The sequence below is a fragment of the Castor canadensis genome, chromosome 7 (assembly GCF_047511655.1).
Source record: "Castor canadensis chromosome 7, mCasCan1.hap1v2, whole genome shotgun sequence".
Classification (NCBI taxonomy): domain Eukaryota; kingdom Metazoa; phylum Chordata; class Mammalia; order Rodentia; family Castoridae; genus Castor; species Castor canadensis.
The window spans coordinates 28,440,944-28,462,564 of record NC_133392.1 but is presented as its reverse complement, the minus strand read 5'-3'; the positions used below and the strand labels follow the sequence as shown (position 1 = coordinate 28,462,564).

Genomic DNA, 21,621 nt, shown 5'->3' with positions numbered 1-21,621 from the left:
CTTATTTTCTTTTTGCTTTGAGCTTTTTGTTCTAACCAAGTCAATCTGCCTATTGTTCCTCTACATCGTAACTACTAGTCCTTAAACAGTGTTTGATATATGTCACATGCTGTTCTAAGGGTTTAACATAGTACTTCACTTATTAGTAGCTACAGATATTAATAGCATTTCATTACCATTTTACAAGTACAACAGGCACAAAAAGGTTAAACTTGCCCAAGGTTGTACAACTAGGAGGGAGCACAGATACTCCTAAGCAGCTATTTTTAAAAAGAAGAAAATTCTTCACAAGCTATATTGTTAAGTAACAAAAGGAAGGTGCAAAACAACATATATGGTATGTTACCATTTATTAAAAATGGATGGAAGGAGGGCTGGCAGAGAGTCTCAAGTGGTAGACTGCCTGCCAGTAAGCATGAGGCCTTACTGCTCAGTACTGCCAAAAACCACTTAAAATAGGTATCCTTCCTTTTTATTGTATGTAAATTATTCCTCAATACAATATAGTTTTAAAAAAGTAGTTGTTAAGCCAGGTGCCAGTGGCTCATGCCTATAATCCTAGCTACTCAGGAAGCAGAGATCAGAAGGATCTCTGTTGGAGGCCAGCCCAGGCAAATAGTTTGAGAGAACCTATCTTGAAAATAACCATCACAAATAAAGGCTGGTGGAAGTGGCTCAAGTGTAGGCCCTGAGTTCAAACCCCAGTACCCCCCCCCAAAAAAAAAAAAAGTAATTGTTAAGCTGAGCATGGTGGTATGCATCTGTCACATCAGCTACTCAGGAAACTCAGACAGGAGGATTGCAAGTTTGAGGGCAGTGTGGGTAACATAGTTAGAATCCCCCATCTCAAAAAAAAAAAAGCAAAACCAAAAAAAACCCCAAAAAAATAGTTGTTCAGCATATCATACAGTAATTATTTTGTGCCTAATTCATGCTTTATTCACTTCTTAATAGTTCTGAAACACTGACAACATTGCGGGGGAAAGGATGTGAAGATTCATCTTGTATGCCAGTTTTTTCAACTCTTCCTGAAACCAACATTTTAAATGTCGTTAAGGTAGGAAAAGAATCTTTTTTGCATGTCTTTAAGGAGAGAAGTAGAACCATTTTAGTTTTGTTTTTAATGGTTCTTTAAAAATCCACTAGTTTCTTACCAGGTGTTATTTCTTAGCAATATTTATATTAAAGGTGGGTTTTTCTATTATTTTTGTTTTAATGTTAGGTGTGAAAGCCACCTTTAGGTTAGTTTCATCATTAAATAGTTTTGAAACCAGTAATTTTTAAGAATTGGATATATGAGGAAAAAAGTACTACTTGTAACATAATTCAGTGATCAAGAATTAATAATAGTGTGAAACATTTTTAGGGTAGACCAAATCAGTGATACTGAACACCATTAAGTAAGTCTTGAACCAGGGGGCATGACTCATGTGGTAAGGGCCTAAATTCAATCCCTAGTAGGAGAGTAGCGGGGGGCTGGGGAGGTAGGGAGAATTAAAAAAGAAAATCTTGAAAATGGAAAAGAAAATTTCTGGCCTTTTCTAGACAACTCACACTTGGCTATCTGTATAGTTCTCTTTTGCATCTTTTGTCAAAAGATTTTATAATTAAAACTCTTGAAGTAAATCTCTTTGTTACTTTGTGCGTTTGTGTCAAAGTTTCTAGGCTTATGTACATCTATACATCCAGAAGGTTACCAAGATCGGGAAATAATGTTGCTGATTTTAATGTTGTTTAAAATGAGTTTGGAAAAACAGCTGAAACAGATTCCTTTAGTAGATGTTCAAAGCCTCCTGATAAACCTGATGAAAAATATCAGAGATTGGGACACAAAGGTAACATCACTTAAAATGTCAGTACTGTTTTTTTGTACAGCATTAAAATTTGACTTCCATAGAGCATACAGAATTACAATTGTTTCCAAGCTCAGTTAAGATCTTTGATAGATGAAAAAGTAGAATATGTTTATTGGGGATTTAGTTTAGCATTCATATAAGTGCTAGAGCTTCATCTGTAAAAAAGACAATGCCCTTGCCCTTTAGGAGTTTTCATCCTACTCAGACTGTTAGATGATAAGCAGGTAAATGTAGATTGTAATAACATGTCCGGTTGTAATTAAGTGCTGCAAATTAAAATAAAGTAGGTCATGGGCAAAAAGAATTATAAAGCAGGAATGCTGTGCTATTTTATGAGGCAGTCAAGGAAGGCTTTTCTGAAACTACCTCTTAGCAGAGACACCTGAATGAAATGATAGAGTGAGTCATACCTGTAGCCAGAATTTGAGTTGAACTTAGGTAGACATGTAAGGGTGAACATATATAATTTTCATTTGGTGTTTTTATAAATTACATTTTTTCAATCATTTTGGTACAAAGTTTAAAACATATACAGAGGCAAGGAGTAACTATCACTCAGATTCAGAAATGACCAAGGCTTGATCAATCTTGTCTAGTCCATTAATCTTACCCTATACTTCTTCCCCTATTCATCAAGTTATTTTGAAGCAACTGTTAGCCTTTTAAATACACTAGAATAGAATCCTTAAAATGGAAGAAATTCCAAGTCAGGAACATATGATTTTGTGTAAGTCTCACTGTACACTTTGGAAACTGTTAATTAAGTTTAGGTTATTTTATTCTTCCTAGAAGGACTGTTTATTTAGAGACAAGAGATACAGTGTACCAAAAAACATGCAAGCCAGCACTAAGCTCCCTTGCCTAGCTGCCTACCCTTTTCTTTCCTTTTAATGGACATCCTAATAAATTGTGCTTCTCCTTATTAAAAAAAAAAAAAGTAAGGCCAGTGAATTTCTACTTAATGTATGTTTTCAGCCTAAGATAATTCAAGGTAAAACAATCCATATTATGTACTTTTAACAGATTCTGAACTGCATTTTCAAAAAAACAGGTGCTCTAATTTGTTAGTGCTTCCATTAAGGCAAGAAGGGATGTAGATTTGATTCTGCTGTCCTGTTTGAAAAGAAATCTTACTTACTCTTTTTTTCAGGTGCATGAACTCTGTCTGGGCATAAATGAACTCTCCAATCATCCCCATAACCTTCTGTGGTTGGTACAGCTAGTCCCTAACTGGACATCACGTGGAAGGTATTGAATTTTATGTTTACCTCAGTGAAGTGTTTTTGGGTCCTTTCTTTCCACTTATCATTTTTTAGTTTTGTTTTTTTCTTTTTTTCCTGAGAAGGGTCTCTTGACATAATCCATGCTGGTTTAGAACTCATGATCCTCTTGCCTGTAGTCTCCTGGGTACTGGAATTATAGGCATGTGCCACCATTCATCATTTTTTGAATGTTAAGCCTTTTATTGCATCTTCACTTGAGGGAGAGGACATTAATAGCCTGATTCTGGTTCTCAATTCAGATCATTCCATTGGTTTTTTTTTTTCCTCTCTCTAATAAAATGATTATTCCAGCAATAAAATAGGTTGTTTCCTATCAGTAATTCAGCAAGATCACAGATAAAGGGTCTTGCTGATTTACTGAGCTTTAGGCACTTCTAACTTTATATGCACATATTTTATATGAAACCTTTACTGATCTATAATAGTTTATTAGCTCTCATACAACCTTTTCTTGAAATGCCTGTATTTACAATTAAAACTAGAACTCCTTTTGACTTACTCATTTGCTTCTTAAGTAGTATTGCTTAAAACATATTCTAAATGCTTTTAAATTCTAATTACAGGCAATTGAGACAATGCCTAAGTCTAGTGATTATTTCAAAACTTTTGGATGAGAAACATGAAGATGTCCCTAATGCCAATAATCTTCAGGTATAAATACATTTTTGTTTCTAATAAATGGGAGAGGTAGTAAGGTATAAGGAAAATTGACAAGTCCTAAGTCAGAAGTCCTAGGGTTAGATCTCAACTCTTAGGCATGATACTGTTTGTGTAATCTTTTGCATGAAGGATGGAGATGATATTATATCCTTCTACCATAAAAGATGACTATGGACAGTCAGATGAATTAGTGTACAAATAATCTATTGGGAAAAATCACGTTATTAAAGATGACATTGAATTTGTTTAGTTTATCAAGGTTAGAAATATTATCACAAGATTAGAAATTATAGACCTATTATACATTAATTGCATTTTATACCTTTTTTTCTTCATATTAAGTGGTCTTTTTGGATCGTAGAGCTTTAAATGTGGTTTCCCTCCATATTTGTTCAGTAGTGTATATATCAGCTATATATGAATGTGTATAAATATGTCCTATGGAAGCTCTACTCTCGCAATGTTCTGATGGCTTTTTACATACATTTTTTATTATATTATATTGGGGATACATTGTAACATTTATAAAAGTGTTTACAATATATCTTAATTAAAGTCACTCCCTCCCCTTTTTACACACTGATAGGACTCCATGGGCTAGTTAGATTTTAAAACACCATAGAATCTGGTCTGGGTGAATTGCTATTCAGTACTAGGTACTCTCCCTAGTCCTAGAATTAAAAGATGGATCAGATTAGAGAGTCTGCCCTCGAAGGCATGATCTAGAGGGTGAAACAAACTAAACATTGTGGGTTAGTAGTGTGAAAAGGACAGTGATAGAAGTTATGTATGAGGTGCTCTGGGACAGATTGATGGGAACAGCTGGTTTCTATTTTTTTCCTGGCGGTACTTGAGTTTGAACTCAGGGCCTCATGCTTGCTAGGCAGAGGCTCTACCACTTAAGCCCTCTGCCACTTCTTTTTTACATTGGATATTTTCGAGATAGGGTCTTGAAAACTATTTGCTTTGGCTGGCTTCAGACTGCAACTCTTCTGTGAAACCTGTATTATATATACTGTTTGGTCACCTCCTAAGCATTTTTCCTAAATTACAATTATTAACTCTTTAACTTAAAAACCCTTTTTAATTAATTGAGGATTTTTAAGTAAAGAGGAAATAGATATCAATGGATTGTAAAGAAAGCTAGAAGGGCAAAATTAGAGAAGGCAAAATGAACAGTGGACACACTAGGGAAAAGTAACCCAAGAAAAAGCAACTGTAACTACTTAGTATTGTTCAGTGTCTGTTTTTTCTCTTAATAGGTATCAGTCCTACATCGCTATCTTGTGCAAATGAAGCCTTCTGATTTGTTAAAGAAAATGGTCATGAAGAAAAGGGCTGAACAACCAAATGGCACTATTGATGACAGTCTTCATTTAGAACTTGAAAAGCAGGTATCTAGGGCTACATCTCAAAGCATACTTAGGATCATAAAATGCATATATTGTTTTTATTTATGCTGTCCTGGAATTCTTCAGTAAACTGGAGGTAAAAGGATGGTTGTTGGTAATTTAACTGTGCTAGTTAATTCATGGGTATTAATTTTATTCATTTCTTTAATAGGCATATTATCTGACCTACGTTCTTCTTCATTTAGTTGGTGAAGTTAGTTGTTCTCATTCTTTTTCTTCTGGACAACGGGTAGGTAATGTTTAGTGTTATTTCATATAGGTGTTATTATTGATAGAATAAATGAGCATGTTTTAGTTAGGAGAAAACGTAATAAGAGTTAAGTGTTTTTGCACAGGAAAGAGGGAAGTAATAGTGGCAGGCAACCATATCATATTGTCAAGAATTACTTGTCAGCAAATGTTAGTTCTGTTTGTTGGAGTTGAGCTTAACCGTCATAACTTGGCAGTAGTAAAAGATATTCATACGATACCAGGCTCACCAAATAGGGCCAATAGCTTATTTCTTTCAACCTCTTCCCACTCTTTTTTTTGTTGTTGTTGGGGGTGGGGTACTGGGGTATGAATGCAGGGCCTTGTGCTTGCTGGACAAGCACTTTACCACTTGAACCACACCTCCAGCCCTTTTAGCTTTAGTTATTTTTCAGATAGGGTCTCACATTTTGCCCAGGGCCCGCTTTCACTAGTGATCCTCTTACCTATCCTTCTGCATAGTTGGGTTACAGGTATGTGCTACCACTGCCCAACTATTTGCTGAGATGGCGGTCTCACTAACTTAATAACCCAAGTTGGCGTTGAACTATGATCCTCCTGATCTCTGTCTCCCAAGTAGCTGGAATTGCAGGCATGAGCCACCATGCCCAACTCTTCTTTAGAAATACCATTTGCCTTTAAAATTAAACTGATGTTAACTTAGGCTTATTTTAAAAATGCATTTCTGGGCTGGCAGAGTGACTCAGGTTGTAGAGTTCCTTCCTAGCATGCATGAGGTCCTAAGTTCAAACCCCAGTACCACCATCAAAAAAAAAAAAAAATGCAACCAGGTGCTGGTGGCTCACACCTGTAATCCTTGCTACTCAGGAGGCAGAAATCAGGAGGATTGTGGTCAAAGCCAGCCCAGGCATGTAGTTCGTGGAGTGGCTCAAGGTGAAGCCCTGAGTTCAAGTCCCAGTACCGCCAAAAAAAAAATGCATTTCTCAGCTGGTCAGCAGGGATTGCACACCTGTAATCCTAACTACTTGGGAAGTGGAAGTGGATATTGGGAGGATCACAATTCAAGACCAGCCTAGGGAAAAAGTTAGCGAGATCCTTTCTCAACCAGTAGCTGGGTGTTGTGGGGTACACCTGTCATCCCAGCTAGGGCAGGAAGACTAAAATACAAACATGAAGGTCCAGACTAGCCTGGGTAAAGAGTGAGATCCTATCTCCAAAATAACCAGAGCAAAAAAGGCTGGAAACATGGCTCAAGTGGTAAAGTGTCTGCCCAGCAAGTGCGAAATCCTGAGTTCAAATTCTAGTACCACCAAAAAATGCATTTCTGAATTCTCTCTCCATATTAAGATTTTTATTTTGAATTACTCTATTCTTCCTCTTTCATATTTTAGTTATTTCATTCTCCATTTTAAAATTTATCTGTAATCATGATAGAAAAAACAGAGCTGATCATGTGTGGTAGGGTTTTTTAGTTTGTTTTGAGGCAGGGTCTCCCTATGTAGCCTCAAATTTGGGCTACAAATTTGCAGTTTTCTACCTCTGACTCCCGAGTGCTGGGATTATAGGAATGCATGCCACGTTCATGTGTTTTTCTAAATGCTATTTATGTAACACTATTCGCTCTCACAATTAGCCCCTAAATAGTCATCTATTTGTAATGTATGTTTGTGGCCTTTACATTTTCATAATTTTATTTTCTGATTAAAAAACTGATTTGGGGTTGGAGATGTTGCTCAAGTGTAGAATACTTGCTAGCTCAAGGCCTTGAATTCAATCCCCAGTTTCAAAGGGAAAAAAATTTATTTTTAAACCTTTTTGTTTAATAGTTTTGTTTTGAGACAGTGTCTCAGTATATAGCTATTCAACTTGCAATCCTCCTCCCTCAGCTCCCCCCCCAACCCCTCCCCGCCCAAAGAAAAATGGTTATGGTGGTGCAAAGTTAGCAAGGCCCTGTGTCAAAAATAAGCCCAGTGTGGTGGTGCACCCTGTGATCCCCAGCTATTCTGGAGGGTGGCAGGAGGAATGTAGTTTGAGGCCCTATCTTAAAAACAGAAGGGCTCCGGAGCCTTGGAAGTATGAAGCACTGAATTCAACCCTAATACTACAAAAATAATAAGAATACCATTTAAAACCATAAAGTAATAATTCATTTTAGAAATAGTAAAACAAAAGCTTGTTTTCTTTATAGAGAAAAAAATAGGTTATCTGTAATTTGAATATTCCACTAGAGAATGTATTTAAGGAAGGACTCTTCATATTTTTGAGTACTACATAATCCAGTTTGAGCTCTGGGGTTTAATTTTCATTAATGTGACTTAATACATAGAAAACAGTTTTTATTTTTGTGTTTTTCATTTTTTTGTTTTGAGGTACTGGGAATCAAACCCACGGCCTCATGCATGCTAGGCAGGCTCTTTATTGCCAAGCAGCATCTGCTACTAACCTACATCTTGTATTTTTTGGTTTGTTTTCTCATTACTGGGGTTTGAACTAAGGACCTCATGCTTACTAAGCAGGCCCTCTACACTTTGAACCACTCCACCAACTCTTAGTTTGTTACTCAATGACACTGGGACTTGCTATGTTAGAGTGATCTCAGACTTCTGATCTGTAGGCATGTGCTACCATGCAATTAATTTTTTAAATTAATTGGCAATAAACCATAACTATCCTGTTTCTCATGGAAGTGGCTACTTACACTATTATTTTAGTTAATTAACATCAGAAATTGCTATCTGGGGACTGATAGATTTTTAAGTGATTTAGTTGTTATAACTCCTTAATCTCTGTTAATTCGTAAAGCTTCAGAGTTGTTTTCATCCCTTGTATTTGTTTTGTTTTACCCAGAAACACTTTGTGCTACTGTGTGGGGCTTTGGAAAAACATGTTAAGTGTGATATTAGAGAAGATGCCAGACTTTTTTATAGAACTAAGGTAAGTGTGTTTTATACCTATTGTTAGGATTGGAGGTATTGGTGGGTATTGGCAGTACTGCGGATTGAACTCAGCTCCTGGCCCTAGCTAGGCAGGTGCTACCACTTGGGCCACTCTGCCAGCTGTTTGTGTATATGTATATATGTGTTAGTTATTTTTGAGATAGGGTTTTGCTTTATGCCCTGGCCCACAGGGACTTCAATCCTTGTATTTGAATTTTCCTGCATAGCTGGAGATAACAGGCACACGCCACCACACCTAGCCACTGTTTGAGGTGGGGGTCTCCCATACTTTTTTGCTTAGACTGGCCTAGAGCTGTGATCCTCCCAATCTCTGCTTGCACCACCATGCCTACTGGATTTTTTTTCTTTTTGATCTTGGCTACATTGTATTGAAGGAAGAGCTGGATATGGTGGTACGCAACTGTAATCCCAAAACTTGGGAGGCTGAGGCAGGAGGATCACCAGTTCTGGTCCAGCCTGGGCTACATAATGAGACACTGTATTAAAAAAAACTTTTTTTAAGGAAGAGAAGCATATAAAAAGGAATATAAAAGTTAGGGATATAGCTTAAGGCACTAATCCTGTTATGATAGGAGGAGCACTTACCTAGCACGCTTAAAGCCCTACCTTCCATTTAATCTCCAGCACTGAAAAAAAGATTTAAAACTTAAAAAAAAAAGATGGGGGGGGTTGGTTTTTTGGCAGTATTGGGGGTTTAACTTGGGCCTTACACGTGCTAGGCAGGCATTCTACCACTTGAGCCATTCGGCCAGCCCTTTTTTGTGGTGGGTATTTTCAAGATAGGGGAGGAGGGGTGTCTCACAAACTGTTTGCCCAAACAGCGATCCTCCTGATCTCTACCTCCCAAGTAGCTAGGATTACAGGTGTGAGCCATCGGCACCCAGCTCTAAAGTTTGAGTTTTGCAGAGACTTGCTAGACCTCTAAACAACAAAAGCAGAGGAGTAGCAGTGAATTTTGAATCTTCTGATAATATGGAGAAGATGTGGTAAGGCAGGAAATAGCCAAAGCCTTGGGCCCTTTAGCTTTTCTATCTCAGTATTAAAAGCCAGCAAGTAGAAAATACAAATTCCTTTGAAGGCAGGGATTATATTTTTCTGAATGATCTTTAATAACTATTAAGAAAGTTGAGATCTAAGCATTCAATCTTCTAGATTATGGTGATAAAAGAAGTTTTATTAATTATTATAATTTGAAAGCCTCTCCAAAAGATGAGTACCTTTTTTTCTTCCTTGAGAAAAATCAAATTGAGCTGTTAGGTATGAGTCTGTCTATCATAACTACAAGATCTTTTGTATGAAGTCTTAAATTGATTGTAAATGAGAATGTTTTGATCTGAACTCTTTTCCTCTTTTTGGTATTTTTAAGGTGAAAGACTTGGTTGCCAGGATACATGGAAAATGGCAGGAAATAATCCAGAACTGTCGGCCTACTCAGGTGGCATTTTATTAAACAGTTTTATTTATTATTAATACTTTACTGAATGGGAGCTGGCAGGGTGACTCAAGCAGTAAGAACACCTCCTTAGCAAGCGTGAGGCCCTGAGTTCAAACCTCAGTGCCACCAAAAAAAAAAAAACAAAAACTTTTAATATATTTTGCTGAATGCTACTCCTCATATCGTTTGAAACAGCATGAAGTGTAACAGAATACTTGCCAATGCATCCCCAGCACAATTAAAAAAAAAATAGCGCTTGCTTCTAAATATCTTAAGTTGAAAACTCCAGTACTATATGTGATTTGTGTATGTTTTTTAGTTTTTGTTTACCTTATATTCATTAATTTTTGTGTGCATGTGTGTGGTACTGGGGTTTGAACCCAGGACCTGTACCTTGAGCTACTTCGCCAGCCCTATTTTCACAAACGGTTTTTCGAGATAGGGTCTCACGAACTATTTGCCCAGGTTGGCTTCAAACCTCATCTTCCTGATCTCTGCCTCCTGAGTAGCTAGGATTACAGGTGTGAGCCACTGACACTTGGCTCATTAATTTATTTTCAGAAATGTTTATGCCCACTTTAATTTTACATTACGGGGCTGGTGGAGTGACTCAAGCGATAAAATTCCTGTCTAACAAGCATGAATCCCTGAGTTCAAATCACAGTACTGCCTTCCTCCCCGCTGCCCCCACCAAAAAATTAAATGTTACGTTACGTCAGGTGGAGGTTATTTCATAACTATTTTCAGTAGTTCTCTTAAGGTAAAGTACACATGGTATACATTTCACCCACTTAAAAGTTTATGATGGTTTGTAGGGCTGGGGGTGTATACACATATACATATATATGGTGGTTTTTAGTATATTCACAGAGTTTTGATTATGACCACAGTCTTTTTTTTTTTTTTCATTTTTCTTTTATTATTCATATGTGCATACAAGGCTTGGTTCATTTCTCCCCCCTGCCCCCACCCCCTCCCTTACCACCCACTCCGCCCCCTCCCTCTCCCCACCCCTCAATACCTAGCAGAAACTATTTTGCCCTTATTTCTAATTTTGTTGTAGAGAGAGTATAAGCAATAATAGGAAGGAACAAGGGTTTTTGCTGGTTGAGATAAGGATAGCTACACAGGGCATTGACTCACATTGATTTCCTGTGGACCACAGTCTTAACATTAACAGTCATCCCTCCATTCCCCAACTATCCTCATTCCCCTTAAGCCCTTAGCAAACACTAATCTATTTTGTATAGATTGCCTATTCTTTTAATTAACTTAAGTGAATCCTTGCTATACTATTTATATCCTTTCTATTGGTGAACAATATTTGATTGTGTGGATATACATTTATTTATCCACTTATTAGATGGACATTTGAGTGACTACAAAGAAGGCTCCCATGAATAGTTGTTTTTGTATCGATACATGTTTCCAAGTTAAAACATCTTTAGTTTTATATATGTGTGTACACACACACACACACACACACACACACACACACACCCGAGAGTAGAATTTCAGGGTCATACAGTAATTCTATGTTCAGTGTTTTAAGGAACTTACAGACTGTTGTTGTTTTCCGTAGAGGCTACACCATTTTATATTCCCACCAGAATGTATGCGAATTCTGATTTCTCCATATTCCCCCTACACTTACTTTTTTGTTTTTCTTACTAAAGCCATAGTTGAGGGTGGGAAGTAGAATCTCACTGTCAGTTTGCTTTGCACTTCCCTAATGTTAAGGACGTTGAACATCTGGTGTGTTTATTGGCTACTATGTAGCTTCTGTACAGAAATGTATTCATATCCTTTGCCTGTCTTTTACTTGACCTATCTTTTTGTTATTAAATAGAATTCTCCATGTGTTCTTGGTATAAGTTCCTTATTAGATACATAATTTATAAATATTTCCTCCCATTCTGTATGTTATCTTTTCATTGTCTTAATGGTATCATTTTTGGCATAAAATTTTTTAATTACAATGGAGTCTAGTTTCTTTCTTTTGTCACTTACGCTTTTGGTATCATAATTTAAGGAACCCTTTGCCTGAGAGGGCTATTTTTTTTTCACATATCTGCTAATAAGTTTGCCGTACTGTTTGTTTACAAGCTATCTGATGTAGAATTGTCTGAAGTGTAACTTCTCAAATTTTAATGTACATAGGAATCAACTAGGAAATCACTGAAGTGTGGATTCTGATTCATTAGGTCTGGAGTGGGACCTGAGATATTCTCCATTTCTAACAAGTTCTCAGGTTGATGCCAGTGCTGCCAATCTGAAGATGAAACTTTGAGTAGTCAAGGCATTTCTGATCAGAGTATTAAGAAGACTGAATATTAACTAGGAAGGGCAACTTCACTATTTTATGACATTTTTATTCTTTTGCTGTTATAGTATCTTTCGTGAGATAAGCATATTTTTTTTAGAAGTCTTTGAGAAATCTTAAATTTATGCTTTGTTATTGTTTTAATTTCTAACTTGAGTAGACTTTTTTAAGGCTGGCCATATAAGCTGATGCCACATTAAAACACAAAAGAATTTAGGAGTAAAACTTTACATTAATCTCCTTAAATATGTCACTTTGTGAGTGTGGTGGTAAGAAAAATACACTGTGTTTATGTTATTCTTTTTGTTGTTAGAGCACAAAATGTAAACTTTGAATCTGATTATAAAAAAAAAATTTCAGGGGCTGGGATGTAACTCGGTGGTACAGCGCTTGCCTAGCATGCGCGAGGCCCTGGGTTCGATCCCAGAACCAAAAAAGAAAAGACAAAAAAAAAAGTTTCAGAGAAATGTATAACTTAATGATCTCATTACCAAAATCCTATCCTTTTATAAGGATTAATTAATGATCTGATTAAATTTTCCTTTACTCTTTTTTTCTTCTATTCTAGGGGCAGCTTCATGACTTCTGGGTACCAGATTCTTAACAGGAATTACAACAACAAAAATATGAACCAAGACAAATTCATTAAGAGCCTTTCCAAGAGAAGTAGAAAGGATTACTACAGAATCCAATGGGATGATAAGAAAATACACAACAAATGTACCACTTGAATATCTAGTATGAAGCTGGTAATGAAGAAATTGCCATTTTTGAAGCAGAAATGAAATATGATCTATTTAACTGTTAAGACAACTGACCTTATATAAAAGAGCAGAGTCTTCTGAAAGGAGGGAGGGGTAAAAGCAGCTAGTAGTTACATGTTTAACCTGCCCTTATTAACTCCTCTTGTTAAATTATAAGCCAATTATCTTTTTTTAAGTAGTATTTGTGGCACTTGGATAATCATAAGAACTAAGCAAGAAAAGAGTTTGGACCAATTTGAGGAGTCAGATTTAGAAACCCAGACCAAGTTCTAGTTGGGTTAATTTTCCCTTTTGATTGTTTTAGGATGCAAAGGGAAAGTTTAGAACAGAGTTTAGTAATAAAAAACATAGATCTCTTCTGTAACTCCTGTAAGCCACAAGAGGTTTCAGTACATGCCATTTTCCTTCATTATTCAAGGTTATAAATCTGTTAGGTTTTTAGAATACATTAAAACAATTGAGAAACAAGTTTGGTGTAGTATTTAATTCCCCTAAGAGGAAGAGAGAGATTAAGCTGTTAAATAGTGGCTCTGTTTCTAAAATGCCAAAACATTCATAGACAGTTTGTTTTGGATTTTTTAAATCCATATTTTTTTAAGTATTGGTTAAATCATAGACTCTTGGCTATATCTTAGAATACTGGCCCTTGGTAACTATATTATAGAATTGTCTGTTGTAAAAATTTAAAGATCTTGGAAAGTTTCCAAAAATCACATTTCCATTAATATTTAACTTTGCAAAGACCTGGATGGTGTTTATATTTTGGGACTGTTGGAGTGTATGGGGTTGTGTGTGGGGTATGTGTGCGTGTGTGCACTCATGTGTTTTTATCTTGAAGTTGTTGCACTTGAAAACCACAGCTGCTTTAAATTCTTTTAAACACTGGAAAGCCATCCTCTGGTTAAAATGGTTGAAGGATAGTAGAAGTACACTTGCTAGTTTTAGCCCAAGGGCCCTTTTGAAGCCTTGGATAGCAACAGACTTACAGTCAACTGAAAAATTCTTTTGTTAACCAAGTGTCCCTTTAGGAGGGTTTATTTCCTGAAGGAGAATACCAACTTTGTTGTTGTTCTTACAATACTGGTTTAGGTGACTTGCTCTTTCCAGAGTACTCTTGACATCTCTAGTTGTTGTAGGGAAGATGATGGAGGCGAAGGGAATAAGTGTATGGTTTGACAGGGAAAAACTAAATTTTGAGAACTAACTCTCTACCTCTAAATTGAGGCTTAGGAATAAAACCATTTTATCTTAAATTTATCATTTGAAATAGCATCAGTAATTTTTGAGCTCATGTCAAGCATTGGGCAGTTAGAGATTTTATAAGCAAGACTAGATAAATCCAGTTTCCAAGAACGCAGACTGAACAAGGCTGGAACAGTCAAACCAACGAAAATTTTATTCTGTGTTGAGTTTACTGGTAAGAATATTATCTTGATACTACCTCTCAAGGGTATTGTTACAAAATGCCACTTATGGTTAAAGAGATAGATACAAAGAGTTATATTTAACAGAAGCTTGAAACTCTGGCATCTATCTGCCCAACAATGGGGGCTTTCACTCTGTAATTTAATACTTTGTAGATACATTATTTGTGTGTAATTTTATAAGTGTTCATATTTTTCTCATTTTGCATTGTGTAAAGTGTACAAAATCTGAAAGTATAAAATACTGCTTATATTGCTTATAATTACAGTGTGTAAATATTTTCTAATTGTATACATTGACGGGAACAAGTGGGTTATTCAGGTTTTTTTTAAGTGACCCTTTTGTATTGCAGTTTCAACAGATAGCTGCCCATCAAATTTAAAACCACTTTGATACATTTTTATTTAGCAGTTCCACTAAGAAAAAAAAATCTATTTTTAATTGCCTTTCTCCATTAAAGAAAAATACTTATCTGTCCCTTTAAAATAAATGGCCAGACATCAGTTTAGGCCCTTGTATTTATGACTCTGGTAGAGGTCTTCAGCTCCAGGTCATAGTCCAATTAGTATTTGCATTTGGGCGCTCATAGAAATTTTGTGATTCTCTTTTTAGCACAAATAGCGCATGGTTTTCCCAAATCAAGTTTTTTTTTCCTCCCTCTTGAGTCCCCATCCTTTGTCTCCCTCCTGCTGTTGTTACTCAGTGAGTGGGATGGTAGCAAGGGAGAAAATGCTCATTGCACAGAGAATGTCAAGCCACTTTGGACTTGACAGACAAAGCTTGCACTGAGTGGTGGTGTGTTTGGCAGTATTTCTGTGCCAAAAATCACTTGTCTAATTTTCTGGATGTGTATGTCAGACTTATTACCCTTACTGCAAGCTGAAAATTAAGGTACTTGTGTTTATGCTTTTGTGTGTTAACTGTTTGCCTTTTCTAACTTGCTTTTCTTGTTATCTGAAAATATAATTGTTATGTCATGTTAAGTGAAGCAGCTCTCCATGCACAAAACGCATCTGTGTAGCAGTAAAATAACAGCATTTGTACATTTTCTGTCTATCTCCTGATGGCAGCGGTGCCTTTGTCACCTTTTAGAAGGTTGGCATTTTGTTTTTGCTTTCAAATGCAAGTACTAGCTTGCTTTTGACTTCACAAAAATCTCCCCAGTAAAGATAGATAATGGTGTGTTAACATCCAGGCTTTGTTAGAGCATTTGCATTTTTATTTTAATCAGAACAGATTACAGTTGGTGGGGACTGGCCAGTAATAATGTGTGGAGTCTTTAAACCAAGAGTAATTTTTAAATTAAAAGAAATTGTTTTTAAAAGAAGTGACCTATTAACAAGTGGCTGAGTTGGAGAATTAGGGGATGACTGTCAGGTTTGTCTCTAAGGAGGCAAGAGTAGGGTACAGGTGGGTGGGCATGTAGAGCAGTTAGCATGATTTTGGTGGTTATTTCCTACTTGTCAGCAGTATAGGTGCACCTCATTATCTGTGCATTTGTTTTCCCTGGGCAGTCCTGTTAGCCAGGTAATCCACCAGATCTTAGGCAGTTAAATGGCAGACTTCCTTTTTCTTTCATTTTTTTTCTTTTAAGATTTTATACTACATCTTGTTTAAAGTCCTCTGAATGTATGTGTGTGTTATTAAAACTGCTTTTTCTCAGTTTAAACGTGTTTGGTAACATTTGTTTGGGAGTGGACATGGTTAAGTATTTGGAATGCCCAGTTTCTTCACCTTCCCCATTCCCTAGTTCTTACACTGATTACTACCTTTGTCTTGCCCTGGATACTCCAGTTTTTTAGCTTGATGTTTCCTGTATCTGGAAAACATAAAGCCACAGCTGTACACAGTTCATTTTTATATAACCAGTTAATAATTTGCTGAATACATTACAGTGAGGAATCTAGTAATCTCATTCTTGTCTCATTTGCCATGTACATTCAATAAGTATTGAGTACCTACATGTCAGGTGATTTTTTTTTAGAATCAAGAATTTGGCAGTGAACAACAAAAACAATTCCTGAATCTTACCTGCTGGTATCAAGGTTAAAATAGGTTATTGGGACCGGGTGTGATGGCTCACGCCTGTAATCCCTGCTACTTGGGAAAATCATGCATGGTTCAAGGCCAGCCTAGGCAAAAAGTTGGAAGGACCCATCTCAGCAAATAGGGCTAGGGATTTGGCTCAGGTGAAAGTTTGCCTAGCAAGCCACAAGGCCCTGAATTCAATCCCCAGTACCACCAAAAAAATAAAGCAGGTTATTGAACAAAGAGGACTAGAAAAACATAACCTTGATCTTGATGTCTTGTTCTAGAGTCCAGGACTGGTGGACATGGCTCTGTGTATGCCACCTGGGGAGTCAGGTTAACATCTCCAGGAGAAACTTCTTGTGAGCTCATAGAAGGCCTAGCCAGAACCTAGTTCTAGAAGTGTGCCTGTATGCTTTTCTCCTTTCTGCTAGGCTGGGTTGGTAGAAACTACCTGTGAGCATTTTTCTCTGATAGCAGGCTGTATTGTGGGTAACAGGCCAGATAGAAGCAGAGACATTGTCCTAAGTATTTCACAAGACATAGGCAGCACAGCCTTATACGGTTTAAGGGAAAGGACTTGACTCTGCCCCTAGGCATAGACTCAGATCCCTTTACCACACTAGCTGTTTACCTTTAGCAAGTTAAATAAACTCTCTGAGCCTAAGTTTTTTCATCTATTAAATGGAATAATAACAAATACCCTTTTAAGCATTTCTGAGTACTGACTAATGCATGAAAAGTGCTCAGCACAGTGCCTAATGTATAGCTAGAACTCAGTAAATACTAGCTGATCATTAGCTCTAACTTGAGGCTTTTTTCAGATGACAAATTGATCTTAAGCAGGCACCATGGGGTATGCTGATACCTGATCAAACATTTTATCTCCAAAAAGCATGGTTGGAAGTATATTCTGTTTCTTTGAACTCATGGTGCTCCAGAGGCTTCTCTGTCCAGCTCTGTCTCTGGTGGTAAAAGTAAGTTTCTTTTTTTTTTCCTGGCAGTATTGGGGCTTGAATTTAGGGCCCTGCTCTTGCTTGGCATGCATTCTACAGTTGAACCATGCCTCCAGCCCAGTTTTTGACTTTTAAAAACCAAGCATGCATCAGATGTCTGGCTCATGGCTGTAATCCTGACAATGGAAGGCAGAGATCAGGAGGATTGCAGTTCAAGGCCAGCCCAGGTAAAAAGTGAGACCCTATCTCAAAAATACCCAACACAAAAAAGGACTGGCAAGATGGCTCAAGAAGTAGAGTGCCTGCCTAGCAAGAGGCCCTGAGTTCAAACCCTAGTACTTCCCCCCAAAAAAAGTATTCTAAAGGTGAGAAAGTGGGGATGGGTGACGGTTTTCCAGCATTTGTGAACATGTCCTCATGCTTCTTTTTCCTTGCTAGTCATTCCCTAGGCTGGAGTTGAGAGGACATACAAGACAACCCAGCTCTTGGTCTGGTTCCAGGCTCTCTGGCTGGGAAGAAAACTGGGCAAAGCAGGCTTCTGAGCCACAGTGGGACAGTGATTGTTGCACTGGTGATAGTCCCTACCTAACAAGCAGTTCTGTATGTGGCCAAAATAAAGATCATGCCATCTAAGGAAAAATGCTGGGCAAACCAGAGGTGGAGACAGCAAAGCAGGAACAGAAATGCTACCACAGTGAACAGGAAGCAGACATCCTGATAGGTCAGAGTTCTCTGGCCTCAGAGAACCTGTACTCAAGTTTCAGTGCCTATACCCCTCACCTAAGAGCCCAACTGTAGTTAAGTGCTCAGCAGAGCTTGGAGCCAAACCCACCCACCCTGGTGTTTTAGGTGGCTAAGAATCAGTGCTGAGGACAGACAGCATTTCCCTCAGCCACTTTCTTAAAACAGTTGGGGAAAATGAGCTAGCAAAAACAATTCATTTGTAAAGTATTCCAGAGGTTTCCAAATGGAATCCTCTCTCAGCCACCCTCCAAAGCAGCCAGTGTAGTGACTTCAAGGATGATTAACCTTCTTGCCTAGTCCTAGGGCACAAAGTAACTGCTAGATTAGGATTAATTTTTTGGTTTGATTTCAAGTCTCTACTGTCAGTTATTTCCCTTGTTCATATTTTATCAGCTTGTTTTGCAGGGAGGAGTATTGTCAATCAAAGGGGCTTCCTAGAGAAAGGTACATTAATTGCTTTCACATCTGACGCTTCAATTAGTTTCAGAGATATAAGTGGGAGGAGAACAGAAAGAAAGGGAATTGTGGACTGAAGTAACTGTCCAGTGAAATTCAGCAAGTGCCATACTGGTACTTGGCATTGAAATCACATTTTGCTCACTTAAGAAGGTGTGAAGGCTGGGTGTTGATGGCTCACGCCTATAATCCTTGCTACTTGGGAGGCTGAGATCAGGAGGATCGAACAAAGTTCCAGGCCAGTCGAGGCAAATAGTTCTTGAGACTCCATCTCCAAAATAACCAGGACAGAATGGACTGGAGGTGTGGCTCAAGCAGTAGAGCACCTCCTTTGCAAGCACAAAGCCCTGAGTTCAAACCCTAGTCCCACCAAAAAAAAAAAAAGTGTCAGGTTCTGAGTATGCCATCAGAGCACTATTGGCCTATTGGTGCCTGCAGTTTCTCTTCCTGTTAGGTACTGCAGTCCCTGCCCCAACCCTATCTTCCCTCCAACTTTCCCACAAGTACTACATATTTGCCAGGTGATGGTGACTCATGCCTGAAATCCTAGCTACTCAGGAGGCAGAGATCAGGTTCAAAGCAGCCTGGGAAAATAGTTCACAAGACCCTATCTCAAAAATACCCAATGCAAAAAAGAGCTGGCAGAGTGGCTCAAGTGGTATAGCACCTGCCTAAGTAAGTGTCGCCCTGAGTTCAAACCCCAGTACCCCCAAAAAAAGGACTACAGATTTATTGTCCATAGCCATAACTTTATCTACTTTTTTTTTTTTTTAACTAATAGTTCTTGTGTTTGAACTCAGGACTTCATGCTTGCAAAGCTGTGCTCTACTACTTGAGCTATACCGCCAGTCCATTTTGCTCTGGTTATTTTGGAGATGGGGTCTTCTGAAGTATTTGCCTGGGCTGGCCTGGAACCTCAATTCTCCAGATCTCAGCTTCCCAAGTAGCTAGGATTATAGGCATAAGCCACTGGCACCCAGTTTTTACTGCAGCATGTTCTCTCTCATATGCAGATTACAGACCTAAAACAAATGCATCGATATTACGGGATGCAAGTCACACTAAGGGGTCGTGCACGGGAGGGATAAAGCAAAGGAAGGATATGGTTGATGTGCTACTTTCTATACACGAATGAATATGGAACTCTTAAATTGGCTGGGGCCACCATGGGAAGGGTCCTAGGGAAAAGGACTAGAGATGAACCAGTTGGGATTGTAATACATATATGCATGGAAACAACACAAGGAAACTCCCTGTTTGCTATCTTTATCTCAAACTAGCAAAAACGTCATGTTTTTATCTTTTTTTCTACAAAATCAGACCAACAGGGGTGGAACGGGTTCTGCAGGGTGAGGGGCAGTTGGCACCAGTGGAAGGAGGAAGATAGCTGGGAAAGGGGTTAGGAGGATTAATATTGTGCAAATATTGTTAATACATGTATGTAAATGCAAAAGTGATACCTGTTGAAACTGTTCCAGGAATCGGAAGGGGGGAAGGAAGAGCAATGGAGGGGGTGAATTCAAGTATGATATTAATTGATACATTGTAAAACCACAGTGTACCCCCACCCAGCACAACAATAAAGGGGAAAAAATGACCTCAAATACTCAATCCATCAGCTCTTTCAGGATTTTCTTCTGTGGTCAGCTACTAGTTAACTAGTCGAATTTTCCCTTCTATTTCACTAAAAATGTTCCTGTCTTATCAAATCAAACTCATTAGCTTTTTGCATGCCCTTTCCCCTTTCCTTACTCCAGAACAGGTCTGCACAAATTTGTACAATTCAGCTTTTTTGCAGATGTGATCTGCTTCCCCCTTCTCAGACTTTTTCAATCTTGATTGTGCTTTGTAAACACAAAAATGAATTTCAAGGCAAGTTACTTAACTTCTTAGAGCCTGTTTTCCCATCTATAAAATGAAACTATTAATTCCTCAGGATAGGATGAGAGTACAGTAAAAGAAATGAAGCTGGGCAGTGTGTGAGCACTTTTTTTGGGCGGGTGGAGGGGGCAGTACTAGGGTTTGAATTCTCAGGGCTTCATGCTTGTTAAACAGCCAGGCTATCAGTTGAGCCACACCCCAGCTCTAAGTGCACTGTTTTTTGTTTTGTTTTGTTTTTTTAAGTACAGGAGTTTGAACTCAGGGCTTCATGCTTGCTAAGTAGGTGCTCTACTACTTGAGCCACTCCGCCTGCCCAAAACACTTTTGAATTCAAGCGTTTCTCCCAGTCACTTCCCCCACCCCATCCTACACACACATCCTGTTTGCAGAGTGCTGGGAGATCTTGTTTAATGGGGGATGGAAGTGTGATGTGGGCCCTTCTGTCTAGCAGTCTATAGTCACACACTGAGTCCAGAATGTGAGATTGTATAGAATCAAGTGCCAAACAGCTTCGGGGAATCTATAAAGAGGAATGAAGTGCCAGTCCCAGGATCCCTTCTGTTAAATACGCCACTCGAATCCTGTTCAAACTCCTAGGCACATGCAAGGGTCTATTCCTGTGGCCCGTATTTTGTCCCTTCTTTTTGCTCCTACATCAGTATTGTCATGGATTTGGGGAAGGGGTGAACAGGCTGGGTCATGGCAGCCAGAGCTCACATTTCATTGGGACTCTAAGAAGGTTCACTTCTTGGCTGTGCTGGGGCCTAAGGCAAGTGCTTTACCACTGACCTACATCCCTAACCCTGGATTCACTTAGGCCCTTAGGAAGGAGGTGAGTGCAGGGAGGATCATCTAGTTAAAGGAGTTGGGGAGATGATTCTGAGGCGGGGTTTCCTAGATTCTGGGTAAAGGCAATTGAACTTGGGAAGGACAGAATATTTGATTGCCTGAAGACATGAACTGGAAGTTTTGCAGTAAGAATGATGTTCGAGGGCTGGTGGAGTGGTTCAAGTGTAGAGTGCCTACTTAGCAAGCTTTGAGACCCTGAGTTCAAACCCACTACCGCCAAAAAACAAACAAAAAAACTGGAAGAGAAGGCAGATGTCTGAGTGACCTGATCCCTGAGATGAACCTGGGTTTAGACCAAGATTTGGTTCTCAAACCTGTTCAAATGGTGGCTTATTTATGCAAAAAAGAGCATTTTCTGTGTGCACTTCAAGCTGTTGCTTCA

At 38.3% G+C, this 21,621-nt stretch overlaps 1 protein-coding gene across 5 annotated transcripts in view; it reads left to right on the top strand.

Moving 5' to 3' along the window:
- Positions 1-15,994, top strand: part of Slf2 (SMC5-SMC6 complex localization factor 2) — a 54,685-nt gene extending 38,691 nt beyond the window's left edge. For 3 of the 5 annotated variants that reach the window (XM_074078507.1, XM_074078505.1, XM_074078504.1), the window contains exons 12-20: positions 955-1,057; positions 1,659-1,835; positions 3,007-3,104; positions 3,703-3,790; positions 5,062-5,193; positions 5,363-5,440; positions 8,269-8,355; positions 9,745-9,816; positions 12,705-15,994. In XM_074078507.1, coding sequence (XP_073934608.1) covers positions 955-1,057; positions 1,659-1,835; positions 3,007-3,104; positions 3,703-3,790; positions 5,062-5,193; positions 5,363-5,440; positions 8,269-8,355; positions 9,745-9,816; positions 12,705-12,740 — 871 coding nt within the window. In that variant the 3' untranslated portion in view covers positions 12,741-15,994. The remainder of the gene's footprint in view (positions 1-954; positions 1,058-1,658; positions 1,836-3,006; positions 3,105-3,702; positions 3,791-5,061; positions 5,194-5,362; positions 5,441-8,268; positions 8,356-9,744; positions 9,817-12,704) is intronic. The other 2 variants (XM_074078506.1, XM_020177677.2) reach the window with 1 other exon arrangement.
- Positions 15,995-21,621: the final 5,627 nt, after the last annotated feature.